General features: G+C 38.8%; 1 protein-coding gene across 5 annotated transcripts in view; it reads right to left on the reverse strand.

Annotated features, from left to right (window-relative positions):
- Positions 1–24,512, reverse strand: part of ptprua (protein tyrosine phosphatase receptor type Ua) — a 336,553-nt gene that overhangs the window by 83,192 nt on the left and 228,849 nt on the right. For all 5 annotated transcript variants that reach the window (XM_041808358.1, XM_041808356.1, XM_041808357.1 and 2 more), the window contains exons 10-13: positions 23,266–23,467; positions 14,496–14,598; positions 8,383–8,662; positions 1,025–1,061 (exon numbers count right to left, since the gene is read on the reverse strand). In XM_041808358.1, coding sequence (XP_041664292.1) covers positions 1,025–1,061; positions 8,383–8,662; positions 14,496–14,598; positions 23,266–23,467 — 622 coding nt within the window. The remainder of the gene's footprint in view (positions 1–1,024; positions 1,062–8,382; positions 8,663–14,495; positions 14,599–23,265; positions 23,468–24,512) is intronic.

Here is a 24,512-nt window from a genome sequence, read left to right on the forward strand (position 1 = left end):
ACAAGGGGATACAGTGCTGCAAGACAGAGTTTAACAAAGGAGTCCACGGGGCCGACAGCATAGCAGACAGCTGTTAAACAAGTCCCCAGTATCACACTATTATCTGAACTTGTATTTAAAATTATCATTATTTATTAAAATTGTCTCATTTAGAGTCCCTGCACAAGTGAACCATCAATATAATAACATCTATTGCAACCACAATGGCCCATTTATATATCAAAACACTCACACAATCACGAAAACCTGAGCTTGGCACACGTCTAATAACCAATGTGATGATGACTTATTAGAAGTTTTGGGGGGAAAAGAGGAATCATAACTGCATCTTAAATATTATTTCTAAGATTCTGAATTTAGTCAAGCTTCATCAATCTATGTTTTTAAATATACTTGTCAATGGCAGCTTATTCTGCCATCGACAAGTATATACGTCAAGTGCTAAATGACAGTAAAGTGCTTCAGGAATGACTCAAAGCCCAAGTTCACAACAAACATCACTGACTGGAATTAAAATAAATATAAAAACAACTGCTGACCATTACTTTAGGGATATGCCAGCCAATTCAAGATAGACAATAAGAAAAAAACAACATCCATCATGTGTTTTCTTTTAAAACACATGCAATGTTTTTTGTTTTATTATTAAAACTACTAAGTTCCTCATTAATACTTCTTCAGCTGGCATAAGCTCCCACATTCAACTCTTATCTAAATATCTGCAAGTGAAGCACAAATTACTGTTATTTTAGTTTCAGGATTTCCTCTCTGTAACTGCATTACTACAATTAGCTGATAAAAACATCACAAATATAAAAGCCTAATTATTTTTAAATGCACTTGACTGTGCTTTTAAAGGGAAAATAATGGGATATATCCCGAAATATACATCGATTTATAAGTTTGAATCAAAGTTTAGGCCTCAATGAAATCAAAGCTTGAGATACTGAAAGATCCACAGTCATACAATTCACTGATGTGAAAATATTAGATGTACCAGCAGAAATAGAAAGATAGGCATTACCTTTGCGAGCGATCCTGATGCAGTTTATTCTGGTCTCCTGTGGGCAGAAAGAAGAGGCTTGATTAATTCGCTTGGCTGAATTCAGACACAAAGATGAACAGAAACATTAAAAATGCGAGCACAGAGCGGGTTAACTTTGTGTCAGAATCCACAACCTTGTCTAGAACTTGCACCACAGGCGGCTGTGTGTGTCAAAGTCACTCAGACCTTTGCTACGTGGAGGAAGTAATAGAAATTTCAGAGCGGATGACATCTCTGTGTGATATGAGACACCTGTGCTCCTCTTCACCATGTGAGGTCCCTCGACCCCCGGCCCACTGATTGACTCCATCTCTCCTCAAACCAGCCACCTCTATTACAGCAAGAGAGGGCCATGTTCCTAAATTAAGATTTAAGGAAGTTAAATCAGCCTTTATAGGCAATTATGCTAATCTGTGCTGTGAGATTGGAGTCAGAAACCTTTCACCTAAAACGCGTGCCAAATTACCTTTTTTAATTGGAAATCTGTTTCAAGTGGAGCTCCATCTCCTCTCATGTTGAACAGTGACAGATCAGCCATATTTACTCCCACTCTGGGGTTATTAAAGCAGCGTCAGGTAGTATGTCTTGTGTCACTCTGTCCTCTGTCAAGGTGGGCTTTTTTGGCCTTTTGGAACAGAAAGACCCAGAGCTTGTCAAAGTGGTAATTTAATGCAACTGAGCCTCCAACCTTGTTAAGAAGGATATACAGAATATTGTAGAGTCACAGTCCTTGGGGGAGACTTTCATCAAATTTGTTTGAGTATTGGATCTGCTTATCAAATCTGAACTATTTCTAATCCCTTACTGAATCCATGCAGGACCAGCTTTCAAGGTTTATGAGTAAATCAAGTTATAGATATGAAAATCATTACAATTCATGCAGAGAATCAGCATTTACATCATTCCTCATAGCCATCAGACTCCATTTATAAAAACGATTTCACTCTTCAGACAAAAGAAGTTTTGAGTGTTTTGTTGTTGTGATCCATAGATAATTTTTTAATGATTATTCATCAGCAAAATCAAGATCTTTTGTACCCAGCATTGCAAAGTCTGTCTACTCCCTGACTAGACAACAGAAGGGAACTGTTACTAAGTGGGTGCCAGTGCTGAATAAATATTTACTACTGTGTCTCTACTGCTACCGATCCTCTAACCCAAACCACTCCACAAATCTGTATTCCACAAATCTGCATTATCATGATTATCATGATAACAAAATCTTCATGTATAAAGGAAACAATCTCAAAAAAACTGGGACAGGGCTATGACATTTTACCATTGTGAAGCCTCCCTTCTTCTTTTAACAAAAGTCTGTAAGCGTCTGGGAAGTGAGGAGACCAGTTGCTGAAGTTGTGGGAGATGAACGTTGCCATTCTTGTCTGATTAGGGATTCTAGCTGCTCAACAGCCCTGGGTCTTCCTTGTGACAGTTTTCATTTTTATTAAACACTAGACGTTTTCTACTGGTGAAAGGTCTGGACTGCAGGCAGGTCAGTTCAGCACCTGGACTCTACTAATGCAAAGCAATGCTGTTGTGATGGATGAGGTTTGTGGTTTAGCATTGTCTTGCTGACACGGCCTCCCCTGAAAGAGACGATGCCTGGATGAGAGCATTTCCTGCTCTAAAACCTCTTTATACTTTTCAGCATCGATAGTGCCTTTCCAGATGTGTAAGCTGCCCACGCCATAGGCATTAATGCAACCCTATACCAACAGAGATGTAGGCTTTTGAACCGTGCGCTGACGGCAAGCTGCATGGACCCTCTCCTCTTAAGTCCACAAGACACAGCATCCACAGTTTCAAACTAGAAAAGCACTCTGAAAGCGCAGACCTCCGCCATTAGCCCTATCTCCCAATAGTGAAGAATCCTTTAAAAAATTCCTGGATCCGTACCCACGTGCCCCCCACCACGGCATTCGCCGATTACTCCCTCCTCAGTGGGGTAGACACGCGGTGAAGCAAAGCTTTGGCTTTGCTATGGGTGGACTGACATGGTAGAAGCATTACCTGCTGGTGCCAACAGATGCACTGACAGTCTCACCCATGGTCTCACTGGACGACTGGAATTCATGGCAGAGGGTGAATATTCCTCTATTCCTCTCAGCATTGTGAGTGTTCTCGCTACAATTCGCTGTCTTTCTCTCTGTTACGCTCCAAATCGTCTCCTCAACCGCATGTGCGTCTTTCAAACTCTATAAACTCCAAAACTTTGAATAGAAACACACCCAAAAATGCTGCTGGGATTGAAGTTACTTATGTCCGCCATCTCCTGGTGTAAAGTGGTAACAGCGCAGACCTCCTCCATTAGCCCTATCTCCAAACAGTACAAAATCCTTTAAAAAATTCTTGGATCCAGACGGAGATCCGTATCACTCTCAAAATCTAATCAGTTCTTCCTTATGCCATTTCTGACATTTCCTGAAAATTTCATGAAAATCTGTCCACAACTTTGAGTTATGTTGCTAACAAACAAACACACGAACAAACCCACCTGATCACATAAAATCCTTGGCGGAGGTAATAAGAATTTCAAATTTTGATTCGTCTGACCACAGAACAGTTTTCCATTTTGCCTTAGTCCATTTTAAATGAAAAAACAAAAACAAAACAAAAAAAAAACATGTTTTCTGGATTGTGCTGCATGTGGCTTCTTCTTTGTATGATATAGCTTTATTTTGCATTTGTGGATGAAACAGTGAATTGTGTTGACAGGCAATGATTTCTGGAAGTGTCCCTGAGCCAATGTAGTGATTTACAGTACAGAATCATGCCTGTTTTTAATGGCCCAAAGATCAGCATCCAATATTGACTTTTGGCCTTGTCCCCTGCATACAGAGATTCCTCCAGATTCTCTGAATCTTTTGACAATATTATGTCCTGCTGATGGTGGGGTATTCTATTTTACATTGAGGAACATTTGTCTGAAATTATTCTTCAATTTAGAAGCAGTTTTTCACAGATTGGTGAACCTCGGTCCATCTTTACTCCTGAGAGACTCTGCCTCTATGTAGGTGTCTTTTTATACCCATTCATGTTAATGACCTGTCGCCAGTTAACCTTGTAAGCTGCAAAATGCTACTGCTATAACTGTTCCAGTCTTTTGTTACCCTGACTGCTTTTTTCTAGATGTGTTGCTTCTATCAAATTCAATTATATTTAATGAAAAATATTATATTTTTCAGTTTCAACATCATATGTGTTATGTTCTATTATGAAAAAATGGGTTTATGCATTTTTAATTTACATTTGACAGTGTCCTATTTTTTGTGGAATTGGGGTTGTATTTCAAACTACTAAGATGATCTGACAGCAATTTGTAATGACTGTTAACACATACTTTATTGACTATCAAATTGATCAATCTGATTGCACTGCATATCAAGCTGATAAATATAGGACTCATGGTAGCCTGCTAGCTAGTTAGCACTTTGAACACTAAGCTAGCATGCTGCAATACAGTCTCTCTGAAATCTAACACAAAAGTCACATTTTTCAACATACTCAATGTACATTTTTGACAAAAATATTACAGATTTGCATAATCCTACATGAGTGAAAATGATGGGTTATAGATAAATGCAAAGTAGAGACAGAAAGTATCAGACCACCAACAAACAGACACTGGTTTGGAGAGCCATTAAACTTAGCATAAGAATTTCTGCTGTACTCTCCTGATCATTACATTCAAACAGAAATGGTCCTGCAGCATTGGGAAGGCTTCTCATGATCCAAATAAAATATTTAATCCCAGCATGTGACATCCATAAGGATCCATAGTTTGCTCCAAATCTACATGTAAAAGAAACCTTTTAAATTCACCCAAACAGAGCTCAAGCAACACACAACTTGATGCAGGTGAAGCAGCATATTTTGGTGTTTGCTGATCTGGAGCTGAATAAAAACACATCTGAACTCAACCCCTCTACCCAACACACACCAGTATGTCCAGTGAGTAAAAACTGTGATGAGTGACAGGTAATCCCAGCTGATAAGTGAGGATAAACACAGCAGAAGGCTCAAAATGAAATATCAGCATGCTGGCATTTTCATTTCTAGTGTAGTAGATAGCTGTAATCGATATTGAGTCAAACAGATATGACAGAGGGGAAAACAATCAGAGAAGGGTGTGCTTGTTTTTCTGCTTGTGTGTGAAATGACACTGGCAGCAGTAATCATGCATCTTTCAAGTGTCACTGAAGACGATCTGCCAAAACAATTAGTGTTTCAATCCAATGGCAGCTCATGGTCCACAGTAGGCCTTGCATGTCTTATTTATTCTTGGTAATTGTCAAAATCATTTTCTTTTTCTTTCTCCCTGAGCAGCACATCTCCCCAAAAATAGAAAAAGGATGGGAAAAAAATATTGTCAGAGCAGGGCACATGTGAATTAATATTTAATCACTAGCTTTAGATACTTTGTGAATTTTAATGTGGACTTTACTTTTTGTGTTAAAGATACAGTGTGTAGCATTTTTGCCCTGAAATTTCGATGAAAAAAAAACCCAACTTCTTCTGTGTTTCATATGTTTTTATTTGAGTTCCTACATTGGCTTAAATGACCCAGCCTGTTCATCACTGTCGTGGAAATGCTGGATATTCCTCGACAGATTGCTGTACAATAAAGTGGGAGCTGGTTGCTTCTAACGGTTGCGAGTTCACTTGCCCAAGCTCACCCCCAAAATGAAAAACTCTATCCCCCTAACCCCTGTTTAACTTTACTGTAACCTTTTCGTGGCCCCACTAGGCAGTTCCAGGTTGAGTAGAGACCAGACATGATGCTCAGGATGCCCATTTACATAGCTTAGTTATAAGAAGTCCTCTTGTTATTGTTCTTAGTGGGCGCTCCCTGGCAGCGGTATTGATACACTGTGTTTAAAAGACTTCCTCAAAATAGTGTAGTTTGAAACCATGACTTAAAAGCCAGTACATGGATGCCTACTATATCAAATAGAATGTTTAACATTGTTAAAAGTTAAGAAATATGCAGGAGTGCACGTACAAAATGACCCACTGAATTCCAATAATCATGTCCAACTCAGTAGTCTACTTGACTTATGGACTCTGTACATTAAAAACTGCAATCTATAAGATTTATTTATTGAAAATTGAACCAATTTCCTGTTTTGCAGAGTGAGCAATTGCAGAATACTTTGCAAGTAGCTTTCAGCATTAACAAGAAAGGCCACTTTAACTCCTTTTCTCCCTCATTATGTGGAATTCATCAATAAAACCAACAGAGTGGTTTGCATCAACAAATACCTTGACATGCCAGAGAGCCTGTTTCATAAATACCCTGAATAGGATATATTCCACATTCATTTGGGAAATCTCCCATACAAAATGTTAAAAAAAAATTCTTGGAGAGTAATTAGTCTGTCTGCCACAGTCATTACAGGCCAATCAGAGCAACATAGCAAAACAAGGTAGTAGATATGCACAGCTCTGTTAAGTAAGGTGAGCTTGGTAGGCTGACCCTGTCTGTTGTAGTTTACGAATGCTGGAGCTTGTTGGTGGATAAATCTCATGCCAATGGAGAAGGAGGAGTGCAAAAACATATTCCCTGCCAGGAGCTTTCAGTGTGGCTCCTGTGATATTTTGAATAAATGTGACCCAGTTCTAGTAAAACTGATGCTTTACTATAGCTACAGCCAAGCTAAACACTAAACCTGGCAGGCATTGCTATTGGCTTCAAGTACAACTAAAACCCACCCATAGGTGCAGTCTATGGGCTGGTTTCGGGCTGGAGCTCTGCAAGATGGATTTGTCTGATGATGGACATGGAATCTGGCCAATCCATCTGCTTTGCACAGTGAATTGACAAAAGCAAACATAAAATGACTCACGGCAGCATACATTGAACTATTCCTGCAGAATGTCATAAATTTGCAGCCACATTGTTTGTAATAGAGAGCATTTATTTAGATCTTGTGTGTGTCAAACTTATTGGAATATCCATCAGTGCTGGCATGGGTATTTCAAGGGTTAAACTACCTAGCAGCAACATCTAAAAATGGATGTACAAAATACTGTAGTTCCTCAAGTCTTACATGCCTATGTTACAGTGTCAAATTGTATTTGAAGGCTTTTAAATGCCTTCATCTACAGAAGAGAAACAGGAAGGAGTCAGAAGAGGGTGTAAGAATGGGAATTACATGCGGGAAATGAGCTTCAGGCCAGACTTGAACATGAGCAACTGCATACAAGATGACACTATACCCCAAGGTTGTCTGCGCCTCTTAAATATGATTTTTTACATAACAAATACAGCCTAGCCTAGTTTGAAGACAGCTGTGGTTTGAATGTTTTAAACTTTTATGATGTAACTGATTTTCCAGAAGGTTTAAAACCGCCTCAGCCTCACCTCTCTGTTTGTTTCAAGTTCAATCCAAAGTTAGTTTGAAACAACATTTTGAATAAGCCGGACACTATAGTCTTGACTCAGAAGCCCCCATCAGTACCCAAATGGCTGATGTCACTCATGCTTTTCAAGATATTTTCCACAGTCCTTGATAACTAGCCCAACATTGCATGCAGTGAGAAACAACAAAAGTTTTGTTGTATTTCTGCATCGGCCTCACTTTTGAAACCAGAGGCTACGTCCACTTTTTTTCTGCAGAGTGTACCACTCAGATAAAGTGTGTCGGCTTTGTCGAAGGCCACGGACTGGCTGTGATCTTCATCTTCCAGCACCCAGAGGAGTCTGGCTGCATCCTGTGAGGACTCTGACACTGATATCTGCGGCCAGGCAGGCGCAAATAAGCACCATATGGACCTAATGATTTAAACAGCATTTACTCCCACTGCTGCTTTGCACACTGGTCACACTGCTGCTCCTTATTCATGCTTCAGGGACTTTTTCCAATGCTAAGAGTTTCTTTTCAAGCCTGGGAGGCAGAGTTTGATTTTTCCCGGCAGAGAAAAAGATTCTAAAAGTTTGTAGAGAACTTGAACATGAGGGAATCTGAGTAAACAGTTTATTCTGGATGTAATTATCTCCCAAAATCTTTTTGGAATCATGTTGCCACTGCGACTGTGTGATGTTTGAGAGGGATTTTCATTTACAAACGATGCAACATCACCTACTTCGATTTAGCAGAGGGGAAACAATCGACCAAAAGCCATCCTGAAAATGCATTACACACATCAACCAATTGGATACAAATAAAACCTTGTTTATGCAGAGAACTGCTTCCCCTCTCCTCCAGTGCACTACCTCCTACCTTCTGAGTTGCTTGACACAAATCTAAATTGACTGCCAAGGTTGCTAAAACATTAAAGTAGCGTGTCTGAGCTGCAGAAACAAAAGCTCAGTCAGGCATTTTAATACTTCTTACCCCTCTGAAGTTGCTGGTGGCCTGAAAGTAGATGAGGTAGTTCTTCGTTGGGTCTAAAGGGCTGTTCCAGTAGCCGTTGTAGGTGTGGTTGTCACCCACGGTGAAAGGTGTAGCCTCGGGTAGACTGCTTGGAGCCAATTCGGCTGTGTAGTAGTGCGGGGCCCCTTTAGCCTGGGCTTCATTGTGGGAGTTTGGTGTTGGGAAACAATCGACAGAGCCCAGCTCTCTCCTCCTCACCTGACGGGATCCATCTTCTTCAACAACAACCACCTGGTAGGCACTGGAAGAGGGAAAATAAGTCAATTAGGACTCTATAGAGTACAAGCTGCAATGTAAGCAAAATGTAAACCAAATTTATGACAACCCTGATGTTAAGGATGGTTTCATATTAGTGCCCCAGTCTAGATCTGAGGACAGTTGACTCCAAAGTCAACTGTCAAGTCAAAGACACCATGCCCAAGTCAGCTTGAAGAGGTGATCTCCGGCACAATTCATGTGGACTTGGGGACCGTCAGCAGAGATGTGAATGTAGCTACTCATCAACAAGTGGAGCTATAAAGGCATTTTTAAACATCTCTTGTCTCTTCATATCAATACAGCATGGACCAGTTCGTTGGAAATGCAGAAGTAGGAATTAAAAAGATGGTCATTGTTGGTATCTTAAATATCATTAAAAACATCCATAGTATTGCTGGGAGTTCCAATGTCAGACACAATTTAGGTTTCCACCATCATGAAATTTTAATAATAACTGTACTAGATGCAGTTGTGTCCATAGGATCTGTCATGAGGTAAAAGTTTAAGAGTTTGATTTAGACTTTCCCCATAAAAGTAAATATTTTTGTATATTAATTGTTATCAAATGTCATTTTTTTAAAATATTTTTTTGGTTTTCACTCATTTATTGTCTCTTTTAGAAACCTTTAAGAGTGTCTCAGATCAACTAGTGCATGTGTTGAGGATGTAAAATCCACAACTAAAACTTCAATCCCAAAAAAGCTGGGGCGCTACTTAAAATGTAAAAACAAAAGAAAGAAAGAAAACAATGCAGTTATTTACAAATCTTACAAACCATAAAAAAGAGAGAACATAAAAACATACCAGATGTTGAAACTGAGACATTTTTACATTTCATTAAAAAAAAAAGAAAAAAAAAATTCACTTTGAATTTGATGGCAGCAACACATCTTAAAAAGGTATGAATGGGGGAACAAAACTTATATCACTTATATCAAGTGGTTCTGACAAAAAGGCAGCTGGAGGAGAATTTTGTAACTTCTTAGGTAAATAAGCAACAGATCAGTGACATGACTGACTATAAAAGGAGCATTTTAGAGAGACACAGTCTCTCAGTAGTAAAGATGGGCAGTGGTTTACCATTCTGCCAAAAAACTGCATCTAAAAATAGTTCCTCAATGGAAAATTGCAAAGATTATGAATCATCATCTACAGTACATGATATCATCAAAAAATTTAAATAATCTGGATTGATCTCTGTGACCGAGGGACAAGGTTGAAGGTCAGTATTAGATGGTCTTAATCTTGGGGCCCTCAGGTTGCACTTCATTAAAAACAGGCATAATTCTGTACAGTAATTCACTGCATGAGCTCAGGAACACAGAGTCCAAACTTTTCTGGAGCTGGGGCTTTTATTATGTTTTGTAATTGTGGTTTTAATACCACTAATCTAAAACACTCATATCAAAGTACGATCAAAACTTGAGTTGACTTAAAATATGCTGAGGGAAATACTAACCTTATATGCACAGTGGAGAATAATAAATTTTAAATGCCCAACAGTCCCACACTAACAACAGTTAGATCTATTTTAGCTAGTCATGGTCTAGTCTTTCTCATGGAGAAAAAAAAAAAGTAGTCAATAAACATTTTGGTTGTAGTTTTTGTCAATGAAATTAACATGGGCACATACAGATGTTACAAAAGTGAAAACAGAAACCATCATGCCAAATCTAAAAACGCCCTGTTTAAGACTTATCTCTGGATTTACCAGTGAAAAGACACACACAGTTCATATAGAACTGTAGCTAGCTGCAGTCACAGGCGTGTGCCTAAAGCAGAGCCTGAGGCTGAAGGAACAACTGTTCAGAAAACAGGACTATTGTACTCAATCACACAGTAGGTGCTGCACTGGACGGCAGGTATGTCTGGTTAAATTTGAAACACAGAGCCACAGAGCTGAATGTTGATGTGAAGGACAGCTACAACAAACAGTGAATCACTGTTGAGTCTTTCTGATTAGTTGAGTGTACCTGAAGGTTTGTTTACAGTCTGTCTTATTGTCTTACTGTTAGGGTCTTTTGCTCCATCATTTTTCTTTTTATCACTGTCATCTTGTCTAAAGACGTCAGCATTCACTCTGTAAATATAACACTAATTAACCGTGGGGATGACAGCCAAAACTACAATCCAAGATGTATAAAATCTGCTTTACCCTTGGCACAGTGGTTTATTCTAACAGTGCCAGTTCTTTAGAAGTAAAAGCAGAGTTGGATGCAAATTGTGGTTTGTGTTTATGAAAGCAATTACAGATATTTTCACTTGAAAAGAAATCAGAAACTACAAAATAAACATATTAATGAGTAATGTTCTTCCATTCCAAAGTACTTTCCAAAAGCTTTGTAGGACTAGACAGGCTTGCAGTCGCTTCAACGAAACCACAACCATATTTACGGCCTCTCTCATTAAACTACGCTGATTGGTCAAGTCATTCTCTGACCTGGAACACATTTGATCAGCTTGAAACTGCGAGATGTATCCACCTGATGACAGCTATTAAATTGGACAAATCCAACTGCTTTGCAAGGTTAAAAGTATATAAGCTGGCCTTTATATCTTGTTGTAGTTTCCTGATAACTCATGATGTCTGGGAGACAAGGCATCAGAGCATTTTGAACAAATTGAAGATGATCCCAAAAAGTTTAATTACTGTGCCAACAGCTTTTGGCATGCCATGCCATGCAAGGCCATGCCATGCCATGCTATGCCTACCACTTTAAATGCAAGCAGTCTACAGGCTCATGAAGCAGATTGTTAGGCTACAAGCCTTCATGTGTAATATGCTTTTAAGGTCTCCAAAATACAGGCTTAATGAGTAAGAAAAGGGACAGACTGAGCCTATGAGAGAGTGAATCCTTAAAGTCTGGAATAGAAATACTTCCTTACAAATGAAAATATGGATCAATGAGCAAAATTGGTCAATATTGGCAAAAGTCATTTTTGACTGTAAAAGGGTGTGAATCCTTAGTAGGACATCCCTGTTAGGATTTAGCGGTGTCCAATTTTTAATACCATTTAACCTTTCCCAAATTTCCTATGCTAAACATATTAACCTCACATGAATAACACTGTATAAGATGCAGCTTAGACCAAGTGTGTGCCGACATGCAGAGCCATACCCGGGAAGCACAGCATAGGCCTCTACATGAGCTTAAGAAAGTGCTGCTTTTACCAAGTCTGTAAACATAATAAGCCCGTTCAGCTTGTATAACAGGGATGCTGGAAGTGTAATAAAGTTGTTCATAAACCACTGATAAACAGAGTTGCATTAGGACAGAGGATCAAATAAAGATTGATCTCTTTTTCTTCTTGCACTGGGCACAATCCGCTCTTTTCCTCTCTATCTTGCTCAAAAGTTGTTTTAAAAATAATCAATAACTATAATCAGACACGTTCTAATTATGTTATGTGTGCTTAAAGTTAGATAAAGTTGGGCTAGTTGATCACAACAGCTCCACTCTTACAGTAATGAACACTGGACTGTGTCCAGGATGTTTGTCTTAATAGTGGCTCTGGAGCATACTCTTTTTCTCTGCTCTGACTGAAAGGACATCTTTGGATAAGATCTACGACACAGCTCATCTGGCACACCAGATAGATTTGTTTCACACATCCATCTGGAAAACCACTCATAGGCAGCGTTTGGGAAAGGGCAGACCCTTTAAATTAAAAAAAAAAAAAAAAAAAAAACTCGGAGGGTGAATGGATGAACATTCCGTCTGTCACATCTTTACAGGCCAATCAGGGTAACATAACACGCGACGTAGCCACTACTGTGCTGCGCCACTACCGAAGGAGTAAACTCCACAGAGAATTGCATAGCGCGAACTATGCCGACTGTAGACATGTCAGCACATGACTTTTGTCTTTGTTTTTGAAAAGAAAACAACTCAATGCTGTTCTTTGTTCTTCTTTTAACGAAGAAATGTCATCAATATCTGATAAAACTGATGCTTTAGCAGCATCCACGCTAATGTCTTACACCATAATTGCACCAGTCTTTTGTTGCTGCTTGCTTACGTCACGACTCCACTGCACCATAAAGTACTGCCTCTCGACACTGATTGGTCCAGTCACGTTCTAACCGGGCCCAAACGGTTCGGATGGGAGCTTTGCAAGACGTATTTGCCAGAGTGAGAAACACAGAAACGGGCCTATCCATCTGCTTTGCAAGGTTACAACACAGCTAAACTGTATTTGGATGTTTATTGCATTTCTATGGGCAGCACCCTTTATAGTTAGCCTTCTAAAAAGGGTGCCATTTTTGTTGACAGGTTCTGTATTTTACAGATAAGGGCTATATCAAGAGGAATTCAGTCGTCTCGTTAAGCATCTTCAAACACAGGCAGTGGTGCTGCTGCTGAAAACAGACACTCTTAAGCATTTATTATACACAAGCTCATTACACAGCAGTGTTAATTTCGGCGACTAAAACTATGACTAAAAATGTTTGTCGGCAGCGTTTTTTTCCATGACAAAAACTAGACTAAGGCTAACAAAAATAGATCTGTGATGACTAAAACTGACAAAAGTAAGTTTCGTTTTTGTCAGCATGACTAAAACTACACTAAAATATAATGTTGTTTTTGTTGGACATTCAAAATCTGTGTAATTTCTCCACTGTGGATAAACCGATGCACCTCTAGCAATTCTGCCTCTCAGCTGTAGAAAGCAGGGACCCCAGATTTGGCAGGGTGCATAGAACACACTACCATGACTATGTACCAGATTTAGACAAGAAAATAAGTGCTTAGACTTAAAGTATAAACTAAAATGTGAGGACTTTTTATGGACTACAACTAGACAAAATGTTTTGGAGTTTTCATCAGCTAAAACTTAAAAGGGTAGAAATGATTAAAATGTGACTAAAACTAAAAGACATTTAATCTCAAGACTAAGAATATGACTTAAATTGAAAATAGCTGGCAAAATTAACAGTTACACAGCTGTTTTTAATGAAGGTGATTAAAGGGATTGAGTGACTGTTTTAAATGACCATATTAGCACCCAAAAATACACTGTACGCACTGTTAAAACATACGACAACCCTAAACTTTTAATAGAGAGGTCACTTCAGCACTCTGTTATTTGTACAACTTCAACCCGAGAGTTTAAAGTTATCTCTTAAATCCACTGCTTGTCTTAAATTCCAATATAAATGTCATCATTTCTCCAGAGACATCAATATTTATGACCCTCTAAAGACTGTGGGTTTGTATAGTGTGGCTTTCACAGGATCTGGCCTCACATCCCCTCAAACATGACACTATCTCCGTTTCTGTTGGCCTTGTTATGTTTGAAGCAGAGAAATTCATTCTCCCTGAGTGATTGGAGTTTCTTTTCAGTCTCTCAGAGCCTGAAGCTTCCATTTTTCTCAACCTGCTTTCTAAATGAAATTGGAGTATGCAGCTTGTTACGTTGACACAACTGTCAACCAGTCAGCGTATGACTGGTCGCCTTGTGCTGTCATTCCCAAACTGTTTGACACGGCGATTCAGGTATCAGGATGAAAAGGGTACAGATGTCTCTTTTGGCTGTTGTTGCAGCACAGGCTCATCAGGAACAATCTGCTGTTGGATTTAGTGTCCTGATATAGCCAGAGCTGCATGTAGGCGCAGATATGTGGTAATTAAATACAAACTTTTCCTCTCTGGTTTGTCAAACATTCTTCTCAAAATGGTACATGCTGTGCTACACGCCTAAAGAACTATTTTCTGCTGTCTGGAGAGCGCCTTTTGACGGCAGCTATAAATATCACAGCGTGCTTGAGTGCTGAATGAATGCTGGCGTAGGAGTGAGCTGTGTATTAGTTGTACCTGACAGGAGCTCCTCTTGCCAGCGCAGGGCGCAGCAGCACAGTGATGGTGCTCTCCGACTCGCTCAGTGGAGACGGGATGTCTTCATAGTCAAACACTGGGGCTGTGGAGGGAAAATAACACGAGGAAAGTCAGAACGAAGCTCTCAAGAAGTCAGAAAAGTTGAAACAAAACAGAACAACTTTGTCCACGATATCCTAGAGAAACAATTGGTACCACTCTGAACGCACAAATAAGCAATAAATATTTAACAATAAATGAGCACCTAACTTCTCGTTAATTAGGGACAAAAATACAGTTTGTAGCTGCAATTTGACCTACACCAAACTGGCACTGAAACAACGAATCAAATCGGTAACCCACATCAAACTGGTTGAGTTACTAGGTAAGGAAATGGAGTTACTACCCAGATCACTGAAAGTAGCATCAGTTACTTTATAAAATTTGGTGTGTAGTTATGAGAGTGTAATAAAGCTTTCAGCTAGAACTGAGGTGGCTGGGGTGGTGGAGGTGAAGCTTTGCTAGCAGCAGAGTGGTGTGATTAGCACTGATGAAGCAGGGATCAGTAAGAAGGACATGAGACTGAACTATGATTGGCTAAGAGAGCTGGGAGACAACAATTATATCAGTCGGGCATATGACTTCCGTGTCCTGCATGAACTGATGCTAAGCTTATGTAGAAACTACGCTTATTATCGTTTAGGCCAGTGGTTCACAACGTTGGGGTCGGGACCCCCGTGGGGGTCGCCAAATGCCTTAAAAAAATAGAGAATATTTTTTAGATGACATAAAACTGTATATTTTAGCTGTTTTAATAACAATCTAAGCATGAATTACTTGAAAATAAATATATAAATATTAGATTTGGTGCTAGCACCCTGGATAACTGTTCCCTCATTTGGGAGCTGAAAGTGTGTCAAACTGTTATGGGTTGTTTTTTTTATTGGAAATATCTATTTCTGCAACTTTTAACCACTTTTGCCACTTTAGTCCAATTTTGCCTGATTTTAACCAGTTTTCATCACCTTTACCCATCAATTTTAACACATTGTTTACACTTTTTAATCGGTTGTTGACTATTGTTGCATCTGTTGACCCAATATTAGCACTATTAGCCCCTTTTACCACTTTTGACGCCCATATTTTCCCATTTTAACCACATTTCATTATTTGTGATGCCCATTTTTTGCCAGTTTAACCCATTTCTGCCAAATTTTGCATATTTTCCTGCCTCAGTTAACTCGTTTTTGCCAGTTCCAACCATTTATTTACACTTCTAAATCCCATTTCACCAAATTTGTTGCATGTTTTTGCCACTTTAACCCATTATTGCCATTCTTTTTTTATTTTGCCACTTCTAACCCAATTCAGCTACTTTCAAAATCCCATTTCACCACTTTTTCCACTTCCATTTTACCAATTTTAGCACTTTTAACCAACTTTTATTCTGTTTGTAAGAAAATTGGTTTATATTTTTAAGAAGAAGATACTTAGGCACAAACAAATAAAGAAAAGATATTTGGGATATTTGTTGCTTTGGCAAGAGTGATTATTATTTAGGTTAAATGTATGGATATCACAGCTTTACTTAAACATGGGCCCCAAGTTTGAATGTGTCCCAGACAGCCCCCCCCTATGAGCGGCCTTGTCTGCACATGACTACTCTTGAATGTGCATGGCTGTCTTCAACCACCTTCAGGTACAGTGGGGGTCCCTAGTCTCTGGCACCTTTATTTTGGGGGTTGAGAAACTCTGGTTTAGATTATTGATTCCCTGGTTTGATAGTTAGTTATTGACTCTTTGTTTTGTTACCTAGCTTAACCAGTAACTATGCTTATCTTTGTATGACTTCTTACACAATGTTACCAAAGATAACTGATGAATGAAAAGATGTTGCTGCACTTTTGCTGAGATATTTCAGTAGTTTTTTCCACCATAAAAACAGGGAGTGTGTTCTCTTTATTCATTACCCGCACACGTCCCCTGTGTGCTACAGTGTGCAGGCCTCCCACACACTGCCACTGACTGATGATGACTAGAAACAGCAGCCAACTACAGAGAAAACAAGAGGCCCTTATAATATAATTAGGGCAGATCTCAAAGCAGCACAACCCTAGAAAAGCTCTGGGGACAATAAGGTTGAGTGTTCCCATCTCTGTTTACTACCGAGAGTGAATTAACTGGAGTATGTAGTGAAGCAAATGGCCGCCCTGGTACAACAGATAAGCGGAGGCAAAAAAGGCTCCGGAGTGGAAGTGGAAGTGTTTCTGCTTCCGAAGGCAGAGGCTTTAATGCTTGTTGTTAAAATCTGCTTGTGTAACCTGTCAGCCAAAGAAAAAAGGAAAAAACACACACAGTAAAGTTTGCACACAGCAGCTGATGTTTTATTCTACAAAAAGGTTTCAAAGGACTGTGCACGCTCAGTGGTTTAATCCAGCATGAATTATGAAAAGACTAACAGTGCAACATTTCATTTTCATGCTCGCTACAAGAACTCGGAGCAGGAGCCAACGTCCCAGTGGGCTTATTTGACAGTGTAGCCAAGGGAGGAGCATGTGATACTGCAGGTTGTACATCTGACAACTGAGTCTGCATAGACCTCCTTTAAGAGCAGACAGAACAAGAACAAATTATAAGAAGGGATGGAGAGTAAGGTGCTCTTTTTAGGGCTGGACTGGACAGAAAATGGTTTTGCTGCTCAATACAAAAAGTCAAGAGTTCAAGTTTCTCCCACGCATCCCGCGCTGTTGTCTCATGCCATTAAGAACAAATGACTAACAGTTTGTATGGTTAAAAACACCATCTGTCTTTACACGCTGTTATCCTACCAGTAGTCTGAATATCAAGTTATAAAAGAATAAAGCTGGAGTAAATTGATTTTGGCTTAAAGCCCAAAAGGCCTTGCTGATATCTGAAATTGAACTGCTTTACTCAGTGGTTCTCCTTCTTTTAATGAGTTTGTTTGGAAAAAGAGGAGACTTCTGTGGTAATTTCTTCTCATGTTTTAAACCATGGGAAAGTACCATGGTAAAATTAAATATGCTGTATTTCTAATGATCAGTTTATTAGGTATACCTAATGAGATGCTTATAAATCTAATCAGCCTACGTGTGCATTTAGGTACGTAGAGTACCTAAAAAAAGTATTTTCCCATCAGATGTAACCCTTTAATTGATTTCATAAACCACTTAGTCAATAAAATATCAGTATTCCTGGATACCATTACACCAAGAAGACAAAATAACACCCCAAGTAACTCAGAGAAAAGGTTACTGAGTATAAGTCATGGGATGGACACAGAATAAATTCCAAGGCACTGAAGTGTTTAGTTAAATCTATCAAGAAATGGAAGGAATATGGCACTTGTTTAAAATTTCCCAGGTCAGGCCATCCTCACAAACTGAGTGACCATGCAAGAAGGAGACCAATAAGAGAGACCACCAAGACACCTGTGACTACTCTGAAGGAGTTACAAGCTTAGATGGGAGAGACTCTACATACAACAGCTGTTTCGGGGTTCTTCACCAGTCAAAGATTTATGGGAGAGTGGCAAAAAGAAAGCCACTGTTGAAGAAAACTCTTCAAATCTCATCTAGAGTTTGCCAAAGGGAACGTGGGAGACTCCATGGCCAAGTGGAAATAAGTTCTTTGGTTTGATGGGACCAAAAGAGTTCTTTTTTGCCATCAGAGAAGACCCTTTGTTTGGTAGACACCTAATACTGCACAACACCGCAAACGCACCATCCCCACTGTGAAGCAGGGTGGTGGCAGCATCATGCTGTGGGGATGCTTCTTGCAGCCGGCCGTGGAAAGCTTGTAAAGGTAGAAGGTAAAATATATTCAGCAAAATGGCAGGAAATCCTTGAGACAATCTTATGCAACCTTCAAGATTTGTTACACAGTTAAATTTTCTGAAATCTTTTATCTCAGTGCCCTTTTGAATTCTTGTGATACTTTTAGTTCTTTGAGATTTATTTTCTTGTCTTACTTTATATAATTAATCTCATTGTGACTTTGGCATAATGCTACTTCCTGCTTGATTACACAATGCATTTTAATTTTCTACCTATGAGCTGCCCTTTTTGAAAGGTGATTTATAAATGACGTTATTGTAATTATAACCAAGTAGGGCATGGCTTTACAAAGAGTCTCATCCTAGAAAGGGCTGGGCTTGACAGTGGCTCAATTGTGCACATTTCTGCCTACAATACAATAACATCTGCTGAATCTAGAGGATATTTTCTATTGAAAACATAAAAAGTTCATCATTCAAGGAGTCAAAGTGAGTTCCGAAGTAACATGAAACATATAAATGTCCATAATTGCTTGCTAGTTATTATGGCATGATGTTAGTAAACAAGGGGAGCCCCCACAGCTTCAAGTTGTGATTTCTATTACTCCAAAATGACTTTTAATTCCCTCTTTACATTTAGCATTTCTCATTTATCAACAGGCACATTTGGTGTTTTGGTCCAGCCTAATCAAAACACACTGCAAGTTGGAGAGATGATGTGACACTTTACATTATGCATTTATTGCTTATTGTTCATTCCTCCTCCCTAAAGGCACAGCTCTGGCAGTATACAGCCACTGGCAGTGAGCATGACTGTGGCCACTCTGCCCGCCTCTGCAAAGTCAAGCTGTGTGTTTTTATGTTTTCTTTTTAAATTGGCCTACGGCTGCATTAGTGGTTGACTCTCTTACTATTGACATGACTCTAGGAGGTTTACTGTAAGTACTTTTTACTACCACTGACATTATCCATGAATGTGTGGTTATATCACGCAGGATTTGTCCTTGTAGTTCTTCTATCAGATGAAACAGCTGTGTCAGGGTTAGTGCAATGCACAGCCCACTCATGACAAAGCATCCCCTGATCGTTGTTTGTTTTACAACCATTATAAACTCTGGTGTCCCGGCCAAAATCAAACAACCCAAAGCACAGTCATGGTGAGAGCTAGGGATGCTATTTTATGTTTTATATATATATATATATTTATATATATATGTGTGTGTTTTGTTTTGTTTTGTTCTTTTATATATATATATATATATATATATATATATATATTTTTTTTTTTTTTTTACACAGCACACCAACTTCATTGGAATTGGGGTTGTACATCTATTGGCAAAAAAAGGCATGATGTTTTATCTGGTTAACTAGCTTATGCATCATCTGCATCATAGCGCTAGTGTCTAACGTTTAAAATAGTGAATGCACTTGTATAGTGCTTTTGTTGATGACAACTCAAGGCGCTTTGACACCGTGTGTCACAGTCACCTGCTGATTTTTGAATATTTATTACCAAATACATTTTCAAACAGTCATAAATATACACACAAGTCAGCCAAACATCTATCTATCTTTCTATCTGCTCTCTGTCTCTCTGCTTCTGCTCTGTGCTTGCCATGCTCATGTGTGTATTCTACCAGTGAAGATGACAGCATGTCATTCTTTGGCAGTCGTACAAAAGGACTCCCACATATGCTGCATTCAGTTCCCCCAAATCTAGTTCAATAGTTTTGCCCAGAGAGCTCTGGGTTTTGCAAAACAGTTTCATATTGCACCCAGAGCTGTGCCCTGCTCACAGCACCTCAACCTCTACCTCTTCACAAAGTACTGTATTATTGGGATTTTCCATGAAACACACCTAAAAAGGTGAGGTTGTCTTATTCAGGGTCTAGACTTTTATACACAAACCTTCACAACAATAGATGAAGTCCCCTATCTGTATAGCAGGTGTACCACTTACAAAACCACATGTCACTCAAAGCTGCAGAGACAGTTAGGAGGTTTTTTCCACTGAATTTGTCCCAGTTGCATAGTGACAGTAACCTGAAATGCCAGATGGATTTGTTTTAAACATCCACCTGAAAAACCTTCAATACTACGCATTTGGGAAAGGGCAGAGCCTTTGAAAAAAACTTGGAGTGTGATTGGATGAATGCTCTGTTTGTCACATCTTTAGGGGCCAGTCGGAGCAACAAAATACGTGACATAGCCATGACCGAGGTGCGTGTGTGCAGCTACCGAGGAATGACGCGAACCATGGCGACTGTAGACATGTCAGTACACACCTTTTGTCGTTATTGAAAAGAAACAACTCACTGCTGTTCTTTGTTCTTTTAACGAAGAAATGTCGTCAATTTCTGATAAAACTGGCGCTTTAGCAGCATCCACACTAAGCTCTTCAGCCATAATTGCACTGGCCTCTTGTTGCTGCTTGCTTATGTCACAACTCTGTTGTGCCCGAAAGTACTGCCTCTCGCCTTCTAACTGGGCCCAAACGATTCAGATGGGAGCTTTGCAAGATGGATTCGCCAGTGAGAAACAAGGAAACAGGCATATCCAACTGTTTTGCAAGGTTATAGTGACAGTGTTTTTTATAACTTTGTAGTCTTTTTGACAACAACGTAGCTTAATAAGATGTGACATCAGTGAACCACTGTTTTCTATTTCATGGATGAATTTCATAATGAGAGAAAAAGCCATGATGTCTTTGAGGACAAAAGAAACAGAACCTAGAATAACTAAATAAAATTAGCACCTTTTGGAGGGATGGTGTTCTTATAAGTTTCTGAAAATCTAATCTAAACATCTATCACAGTGAGAAGTAGAGGCTAGAGAGCAGAGGAGACACAGCAATCCCTCCTCCTCCCTAACATGTTTTTTTACATCTCCAGTCAACCTGTGGACATTTTTTCCCTGTTCACCTCAGTTAACAAACTTGCGTGGCATGCTGCCAGGACACCATTTACATTGATAATGATGGTTAAAGTATTAACTATATGATTACCCATAGGTTCATAATTCTGGGATTTTTCACAGCACAAAGCTGGAAGGCATTGGCACTTTTAAGACACTGTTTTGATTTTCTTCCAAAATAAAATGGTCTTCTTGACAAAAACATTATTAGCTCTTCAATAAATGTGAGCTGCCATCCCACACAGTCCTGACATGGTCTAAACTAGCAACGTAAGCTGTTTGTGAACAAGGATTCCAACAAAATAAAAGTTTATTTTCTCTCAGATTTTCCAGGATGCTGAACGGGACATCAACGTTTTATATTACATTTTATTTATATTTCTTACCTCCAAAGGTCTAGCCATGTGAATATTAAAGTTGGGTTGTTTAAGGTGTTGAACAACACAAAAAGACAAAAAATCTGTTAAAAAAAAAAAACCAATATGTTTGACAATCTCCAAGCACCAAAGTATTTGATAGTTGCATCTCCTGATGTAAAGTGAAGGGATATCTTCTGAGGTATTCGAACAGCTTACATTCTCAATTCCTGTATGGATTCATTAAAAAAAAAAAAAAAACATGGAACCATCCACCCGCTAAGTCTCACTTTTGTTAAGGGAAAACATCAAAATGAGAAGTGATGTTCCAGCTAAGAAAGCATAATTATCAGAGCAGCTGCAGATACATTTTTATAGATGAGTGTTTTTCTTTAGATTTCCCCACAGACTCAGGATCTATACACGGGTCCTTTTCACTCACAGTGTCTCTATTTTTGTTTCTGCTGCATCTCCTTTGAAAGATAAACATATACGCACATTGACAGAACAAAGCTGTTTGCTCTCCAAAGTGAACATGTAAGGTTCACTATAATTTAGCTCTGATATTTCATCAAATATGGCAAAGCATGTCTAAAAGCTGGAAGCCTGAGTTTGTGAACATAATTGGTGTAATTTAAAGGAATAACTGATTGAATCAGAACCACTTCAAAAGAAGTAAATAACAAATCTGTACTCAAATATCTTTATGTTTTGTGGTTAAAGCTTCAACTAAAAGCATATTTAGTTAGGATTTTTTTCTTTTTACTTTATTGATGTTTTCAAAATGAAGTCCACATCATATAGATGCATTATCAAAGTGCATAGTTTAATTTAACTATTTTAAACTTTGGGGCCTTATCTTGAGGTCTTTTTTTGGACTAGGGATGGAACGAGATGTGACAACACAAAGGCATAAGGACATATCCTTGAGAATAAAAGCACATGACTTTTGCCACATACTTTTTTTCCAGACTCTTGTGACCCCCTAAATAATTTTTGACAGCCTACAAATATTTAAAATTGAGCTCACAGACGATGAATCAACATAAATTCTGTCTAATCCTGTCTTTGTGTCTGAGATTGTAATAAATAATTAAGTTATTATTTTGTGAGTAACACTAGTGCTAACTGTGACTTTTTTTTACCGTTTCTCATGTTGTGGGAATGATTAAGTGAAATATAAATGAAATCATCCAACAACGTATTTTATTCAGTACCATGTTGGTGTTTTTTTGTGCTCAGAAATCAAATAAAAGGAGAGAGGTTTAAAGTGCCGGCTGTAGTTTGGTCTGATTGAAAGGTAAAACCAAATTATACTGTGTAAATGTCAGTGCACCTGCCTGTACAGGCACACCTGGCTCTTAAAGGGGAATGAGAGATAGCGCTCTGATTTTTGTTTGTTTTTTTGTCTCCTGCCCAAATTGAATCGTAGTATAATCAAGGCCCATAATCCATCTTTTTTACGCTTTGCATCTTTGATTGTGCTGGATTGTGAACCTTGTAGATATTCACATGTAGACAGCCACGCAAATCACTTTGCACCATATGCTTTAGACTTTGTGATTTGCAGCATCAAAAAAGGGTCCTATGCATCTTAAAAATAAAATTTTCATTCTGTGCTCAAAAATATGCATGCACTTACACAAAAAGCACTCAACTACTCCTTAACTTAGCCAGCCATTTAAGATAAAACAGTCAGCCTCACCAGAGATGTTGGTGGTGATCTCAGTTAGCGCTGTCTGTCCAAACCCCTTGGCGGTCCTGGCTCGCACTGAGACAAGGTAGGTGGTTCCAGGATGCAGGCCGGAGAACATGTGGTAGGTCTCATTCCTCAGCTTGGACACAGTGCGGCGAGGCCCTGGGACGTTAATGCCAGGGTCTGACGACTCGATGCTCTGGTAGCTGATCTGGAAACAGAGAAAAGAAAAACATTTAAAATTCAAAAAGCAACTCTGACATTTTAGTCATGCTCATAACATCAATGCTATGTTGCTGATGTTTAGCAGGTACATTGTGTATCTCAATCACTATATAAATCATTCTATATCATAACCAACACAAAATCAGATGGGCTGAACTCAAACCGTTCTTTCTCACAGGCCAGACGTATACGTTAGGATGAAATTAGACAACGCATAAATCAATATGAATTACATTTTTTTTTACATCACCTGCTTCAAAGTTGTAAATTGACCGATTTATTTAACTCGCAGCCTTGTTAGCAATCATCAAAGTAGGAAGGGCTGAACTAAAAAAACAAACAAACAAAAAAACTGTGATTGCATTATTTTGACTCATATTGCATATGCAGTGTTAACTGTTGTATTGCAGGGACCAATCATGTTTATGTCATTCTCATTTTTGACAAGAAAAAAAACCCCACAAAAATAAGGAAACTAATATTTCTTGCAAACTATTCAAGGCAATATTGACACTTGAATTATTGCATGGCGTGTAGAGCATAACATGTTGCAAAAAATGCATTAAACTGATATTTTGACATAAAAGGTTTAAGAAATATTGCAGCCTCAAATATTAGCACTCTTTAAAAATCTGAGCCTTCAGATACTTTTTAACCACATTGTCTTGCCTGTATTTATTGTTTATTAAAGCTTGTAAAACATCAACCCTGTGGTGCCAGTCAAGCTCCAAACATGCTTTTATTCAGGACAACTTGGACTTTAAGAGTGTGTGTGCTGCAGTAATGTCACTTGAACTTTACAAAAGTAATGATTACCATGAAGACAAAGTAAACAAAAAACATGGAAATCAAAACTCAAAGATTTTTGATTGTGGCACACAGTAAACAATAATGACAAAGAGCATTCTGCCAAACTTGTTCTCCCATCACTTGAGGACGAAAAAGAAAAAAAATCATTCTGTGACCAAAAGTGTTCAAAATATTCACATACTATTTACTAAAAAAGGCTTTTCACTTTTATATTGGCAGAT

The sequence above is a fragment of the Cheilinus undulatus genome, linkage group 16 (assembly GCF_018320785.1).
Source record: "Cheilinus undulatus linkage group 16, ASM1832078v1, whole genome shotgun sequence".
In the NCBI taxonomy this organism is placed as follows: Eukaryota; Metazoa; Chordata; class Actinopteri; order Labriformes; family Labridae; genus Cheilinus; species Cheilinus undulatus.